Below are 7,274 nucleotides of genomic sequence, written 5' to 3' on the forward strand. Positions count from 1 at the left end.
CCAACGGAAGTGTGCCACTATGTAGATTCTCAGATGGACTACAATTAATTGAACAGATGTACGATTTTAAATATATTAAAAAAAAACCGTCAGGTTTTCTAACCCATGCAATTATTTCTTATATCATGAAACACCTATTGAGTGTACCATTTTATCTTTGGATAGTAGCATCTACATGGGGAGTTTCACATGATGGATGGCTTGGATATTGCACGTGTCTTCCACGTTGGCATCTGTGCTGGCGTGTGCATTAGCTGACTTGTACACGTGCGTTAGTTTAGCAAAGTTCTCGTTAGAAATTGACCGGAGGATGATGAGATTCCCTATAGATTGCTCATAATAACTCCCGCTATGTCGCGAATTAGCGTATATCGCAGCCCAATGGACCCACATGCTGAGTTGTAAGATGATCGGAACCGTCCATCTTGTGAAAACTGTTCATTAGAAAAATATAAGAATTGTGTTCTGAATGAGTTGTTTTGACCATCACTATCGGTAGAGAATATGGACGGCTCAAATCATGGAAACCATCTCGTCATGTGGGTCCTGGGAGGTGGTGACGCAGCGTCGCGACGGAGCCAAAACGTACTCCAAGGTTTTCTATTCTTCGCAGAGTAATTAGTCACTTGACATTGAGCTCCAACAAAAATATAACACGTGGCATGAAAGTAACCATCCGACCTTTTAATCTTGTTGGATCGGCTCTGGCTGAGAAATTCACTGATTTGATGATCTCAAACGTCCATATGTGAATTACAAATTGATAATATCAACAACCAGCATTGACTGGAAATGCTCCAGCAACTGAACTGGGAAGATGATCTGGTCCAATAAATTTCCAAAAAAAATAAAATAGTGGTCTATCCATGATGGGCCACACCTGATGAACCGTTCAGATATCATGGACAGTTATGCCACATGTCCCATTTGAGTGCAGCGCGTCAGATTTTTAAAAAACTGTTGTGCAAAGGCCTCTCTCTCTTCCCCTCACATCTCACATGAGCGAAGGCCAAAAACAAGAAAAGAAAAAGGTAATTTTAGAAGGGTGGAAGAGGCGATGAATGGAAAAGAGCAGCCAATGGTAAATTTGGAGAAGATGGGAACTTGGAAGAGAAGGCTTTGGAGTATATATATATATATATATATATAGAGAGAGAGAGAGAGAGAGAGAGAGAGAGAGAGAGAGAGAGAGAGAGAGCCTATGGGCTTGCAGAAAACGTTTGTCTGAGAATCTGTAAAAGAGAAAGTGAAAATAACTCAAAGACAAGGGACTTTGAATCCTTTTATATATGATCATCATAATGTTGCTTCTGATAACAAAGGAAGAGCTCTTCTTTGGAGGGAAGAAGAAGAAGAAGAAGAAGAGAGAGAGAGAGAGTTACCAGAGACAGAGAGTTGGAAGAGATGGCGCCGGTCGGATTACCACCAGGTTTCAGGTTCCATCCCACCGATGAAGAGCTCGTAAATTACTATCTAAAGAGGAAAATCCATGGCCTCAAGATAGAGCTTGACATCATTCCTGAAGTTGATCTTTACAAATGTGAACCTTGGGAATTAGCAGGTCCTCTCTCTCTCTCTCTCTCTCTCTCTCTCTCTCTCTCTCTCTCTCTCTCTCTCTCTCTCTCTCTCTCTCTCTCTCTGTTTTGGAATCTTTGGTTCTGTGATTTTCTCATAAGATGCTAAGGTTGCTAAGAAATTCTTCTTGGCAATTGATATTTACATCCACCCTCATTGATTTGCATGCAGCCATTTACCATTTTCTTGTATTGGAAGTGTGCAATTTCAATTACAAAAATGTGAAATTGGTGCAAGAACATCAATGAGGGCAGGCCTAAATAGTGCATTCCTTTTTATTTCTCACTTCTAATATATAGGCATTCTTTAATTTTTGAGATTAGGGTTTCTCGAGAACTGAATTGTGTTAAAACTCCCATTTTAATGTCTCCTTTTTATAGTTTGCGATTGTTCGTCGTGGCAGATAAATCGTTCTTACCAAGTAGAGATCCTGAGTGGTATTTTTTCGGGCCACGGGATCGGAAATATCCTAATGGATTTAGAACAAACCGTGCAACTAGAGCTGGATACTGGAAATCTACAGGGAAGGATCGGCGTGTTAGCTATCAGAATCGGGCCATCGGTATGAAGAAGACATTGGTTTACTACAGAGGTAGAGCTCCTCAGGGAATCAGAACAGACTGGGTGATGCATGAATACCGCCTCGACGACAAGGAATGCGAGGACACCATGGGACTTCAGGTTATTCGTCCATCTCTATCCTCATCATCATCATCATCTTAATTTGTAGAGATAAATAGTGTGGACCCCACAGTGATCATTAACATTGTTCATCCATCACTATCCTCATCATCATGTTTGTAGAGATAAATAGAGTGGGCCCCACGGCCATCATTAACATTGATCATGGTGGGCCCCACAGACACCCATTCCTGAAAGGAGCTTGAGATAGAAAACTGCCTGAACATTGTCTCAGATCATTTAAGGAGAATTGACTGTCGGTGAGTGACACAAAACGTGTTAGTGTAGAGTTTTGATTGGTTCCGTGGCACAATTTGAATGATATAAGAACTGCTGATCTGGTGGGCCACAATGTGAATTATGATAGCTTGATAGTCATGGCAGCAGACTATCTTGTCCATCAAATTATAGTTGAGCAATGGTGGTGGAAACTGCACTGATTCAATGGCTAGCATTTTCTTGTCACGTTACTTTCTGTGAGGTTTTCAATTGTCTACTTATGGCCCACTAGTTCAATGGTTCTAGCTGCAGATCATGTGCTACATGTACATTGGATTTGCAAGTGTGCACCTGATTGTTGTCGGTGGTGCTGCTATTACTACCACTACATACATTCTAACTAGCTAGTAGGCCTGAAACAAGCAACAGTATTTTCTCCTTGGCTAGGGAAGGCGTAGGTTAATCCCATGGCACCATATGCACATTCTACAACTCCACAATAGTATTGCATTTCCACAATGGTTTTTTTTTTTTTTTTTAATTATTATTATTGGTGTCGTCAATTACCATTTACAAGTTGTTTGGGTCATAGCTCGTCATAGAGACAAAATGAACGGTTTGGATTCATTTACGGATGTATCATTCAAGGGAGTGTGAGTTTGACACCATCTAGCAAATCAAAGCGGTACATCCGGACGTACACTTGATCCAAAGGCTTACAGGAGGATAGGGGAGTTATTTGATACTCTGGTTGCACATGACGCTTGATACACAGGCATGTAGAAATGATACACTTTGCATATATTAATTCAAATTAAACTGACTAAATTGTGGAACTCACGGTGATAAGTTACAGTCTAAAAAGTAAATTGGTTGAACAATACTAATTAACCTCTGTTTTGTGGACACTTGTTGTTTGAAATAAGACTAATTGATATTTTCATTTTCAACCCTCCTATAAATGTCCATCAAAATTTTCATTTTCAACCCTCCAATAAATGTCCATCTCGACGTACACTTGATCCTAAGGCTTACAGGAGGATAGGGGAGTTATTTGAAACTCGCGTTGCACATGACGCTTAATACACAGGCATATAGAAATGATACACTTTGCATATATTACTTCAAATTAAACTAACTAAATTGTGGAACTCACTGTGATAAGTAAGTCTAAAAATTAAATTCGTTGAACAATACTAACCTCTGTTTTGTGGACACTTGTTGTTTGAAATAAGACCATTTGATATTTTCATTTTCAACCCTCCATTAAATGTCCATCAATCTAATAGGTTTTATTATTATTATTATTTGTCAGTGACACGTCCAAACTGGTTGCCATAATTTAGGCTGTTAGTTTGAATTATTTGTATGCTAAGTATATGCAATTTCTCGCTAATTAATTTCTAACTGCCTTTGTATCATCCATCATACTCTGCCAGAGTATCATAGTATTGCTTGGATGAAAACCCAACTGTCAGCTATTAACTCACTCCACCGGTTAAGTACGCACCCCCCATGGCCTAGACTGAGATTAGTAAAACAAAGAGATCATAAGAGCAATTAATCCCTGGAAGGTGTATGTTACGCACCATCCGTATGATAGAAGGGGGTTTTTGGTAGTAATACGAGGGTTGGGAACGTGGGTTATGCATGACGTGCATGGAAAGTCAGGGCTTTTACCCTTTTTCTCAACTACAAATATTCGTTGCTTGTCCTGGTGTTAGATGATCCACCTCTTATTCAGGTGCTTTATTTTACTTTCAGCTATTCTAATGAGACAAAAGTACAATTCCATATGGCTCTCATACATAGTAACATTCGTATCACTTCTTTTGCATAGAATATTATGGCGTGTGTCACGTATACACACCCACATTCGTATCATTCCTTTTTATATTATTACAAAAATCGGTTTGTTACTGGCATTGAACGTTTTTTTAGCATTCGTGATCATCATCAAACCATGTAACACAAAAGCATAGATAGATATACTTTCTATCATCTATGATTGTGTCTCTTGCTTTCACTTTATTCCTCAAATCCCACATCCACCGTCATGAGAAGAAGCTAGGCTCTCTCTCTCTCTCTCTCTCTCTCTCTCTCTCTCTCTCATATTCTCACATGTGGGGCCCATGGTTCTCCAATCGGTGCAGTTAATCTAACGGAAGCCAAGGGATGCTAAGAAAAATCTCCAATATTGAAGAATCTAACCATTCAATCATGGCCTAGAAAAAGACCATCCATGTTCAATGGAAGGAAGGCCAATCCAATATGGTAATTAAATTTTTAGAGCTTTCCCCATCCAAAGAGTGAGGTCCATCAGATCAATGGTGTGGATTGCCGAACACATCCCGACATTTTACTAAATTAGGGCATCACCAAGTGATGCGTTTGCTTAACTTAAGAAGTCAATAATTCATTTCTCCTTTAACATATATACATCCACCTCACCCAAGTACTTACACTATCCCTCATACCATTGATTGATCATGGTCCAAAATTGCAATGACTGGACAATCTGAACCATTAAAAGATGGTCGTTTGGTACAACACTTTTTATATGATTAAGATTATTTGATCATTGTGATCTTTAGTGGATGGTTCTTTTACCAAGCCTTATGATGAGTGGACGTCTTGGATCATTTAAAAAAATGAGACATATATGGATGGAGTGGATCCCTCTCTCTCTTTTTGTTCCCCTTAGTAAGGCTTACGAAGGTAACAAACCAGGGATTCGTAACCCTGGATCACTAACACTCTCTGCCAGCTCTACTAGCTAGCCGCCGGATACATTCCCTCCCATTAATACATATATATGTGTTTATGTAGTGAGTAATGCTCCAGTGCTCCCAGAGCACTACGAAAATCCCGTCCATTGATCTACACTGTTCATTAGGTCCAACCCAAATTTCATGGGGTTCCATGGAATATCACACCAATCTGCAAACATTAATCGTTTGATTAGTGGACGGTCAAGATCATTCACACAAATAGGTTGAAGCAACTAATTGATCAATCTACTTATTAGCAAGCATCATGGATTGCTTATGATTCTAAAGAACCAACGTGGTTAGGCAATCGTTACCATCCATGGAAAAGGATGGGTATGGAAAATAAGGCCAATTCAGGGATAAATGGATCTTCAGATCAGTGTGATTTTTGCATGGTAGCCAATGAATGTGTTCTAAACTTAAAAGGACAGTGCAGATCCATTGATTGGACTGTCCAAGTGAACTAATTCAATTAGGAGCACTGTCGCTTATAGTACTCTGAGAGAACTGGAGCATCTCTCTTATTTCTTTCTTAGATAATTAGACTAACCACCTTGTTTTCCTTGCAGGATTCATATGCATTATGTCGTGTTTTCAAGAAGAATGGGCCATGTACAGAAATAGAAGAGCAAGGTCAATGTAGCATATCATTACTAGAGTCCTCCCAAGGGATTATCAATGACTATGAAACCATGTCGCCTGATGTGCCTGTTGGGTCATCATCATGCATGGATGAAGATGACAAAGATGATGCATGGATGCAATTCATCACAGAGGATGCATGGTGTTCTGCTAGTGCATCGACTGGTGGCGATGACTCAGGATGCATGGCTTTCGCTAATTAAAGAGAAAGCATGTCATGATTTGGATATAAACTTGCTGTAATAAGGGACAATTTTTAAGATGTTGGTTCAAAAAAATTTAAAATTTTCATATTTAGGTCACATCTAATTGTACGTGGCACTGTATCCGACGGTCGTGATGTGTCGCGTTCGGGCGGTTCCAGTTCTTACATGGGTCTGCAGGGTTTGGTTTGGCCTTTCCTTTAAGGCTGTTTGGATGTATTTTGTGGAATAATAACTTTAAGTGATTTTGTACAAAGTGTATGGCAAATTGCTCACATTCATGTATTGGGGCATTTGGGAATAATGTAAAACTACAATGGGTATTTGTGGGAACATAAGTAATGCTTTGTATTTTGGTTACGTTTGGATTCCTCCTATTGTCTACAACTCAACTAGGCCATCATGAGGCTGAAATTTCCCAATTTTCCACTTGGGGTTGTTTGAGAATTGGGCAAGGATTTGTTAAATCCCTGGATTTCAAATCTCCTATGTTTATGGATTTGGGGTAAATCCAATTCCCCAAAAAATCTAATTAAATCCATACATATCCATGAATTTGTAGTTTGATTCTCAAATAATGGACTTTGGTATTTGTGATGTAAAGTGGGTCGCAGACAGTTTCATGTCGAAGATGGACCAAAGAAGGCCTGATTGGAGGCGAATGTGATCAAGACTGTCAGAAACCTAAAGCAAGCGTATCTTGTAAACCGGAATGAGTTATTCGGCGTACCTTATATGATTTTGGGGTAAGAGATGCTACTTTAGCCAGCCAGCCCTGCTATGTCGGGTTGCCCACGCCAGATTTACAAGATTCCATCAGATCGACGATCGAAAGTCCTTTTTTATTTTGTTTTTATAAGTTTTAATTCGATCATAACTCTTGATCCTTTGAACTTTAGGAGTCGTGCCCAACACGAAAAGGGCTTAGAAAAATTAGGAGAATAACATGGTTAGGCCAAATTGGACCCTTATTATTTTTGGCTGAAAATCATGAAGCCTAGTAGAAATCATGATCATCTATAAATAGCAAGTTTAGTATTTACAGTAAGTCATATTTTTAGTGAGTTTGAATTAGAGTTTCATTATGAAACTTCTTCCTAAGTTTTATATCACTATTTAAAGAATTTTAAATTTGTTTTTATCATCAATCAATTTATTTTTGAATTTAGTAGAATTTTTTTTT

The 7,274-nt window shown here is 38.9% G+C and overlaps 1 protein-coding gene across 1 annotated transcript; it reads left to right on the forward strand.

Moving 5' to 3' along the window:
• Positions 1 to 1,308: 1,308 nt before the first annotated feature.
• On the forward strand, positions 1,309 to 6,420 carry LOC131236959 (NAC domain-containing protein 54-like). The gene is made up of 3 exons (XM_058234540.1): positions 1,309 to 1,561; positions 1,979 to 2,256; positions 5,816 to 6,420. The coding sequence occupies exons 1-3, from the start codon at positions 1,405 to 1,407 to the stop codon at positions 6,089 to 6,091; spliced, it is 711 nt and encodes a 236-aa protein (XP_058090523.1). The 5' UTR covers positions 1,309 to 1,404; the 3' UTR covers positions 6,092 to 6,420.
• Positions 6,421 to 7,274: the final 854 nt, after the last annotated feature.

Source organism: Magnolia sinica, chromosome 2 (genome assembly GCF_029962835.1).
Source record: "Magnolia sinica isolate HGM2019 chromosome 2, MsV1, whole genome shotgun sequence".
Lineage (NCBI taxonomy): Eukaryota > Viridiplantae > Streptophyta > Magnoliopsida > Magnoliales > Magnoliaceae > Magnolia > Magnolia sinica.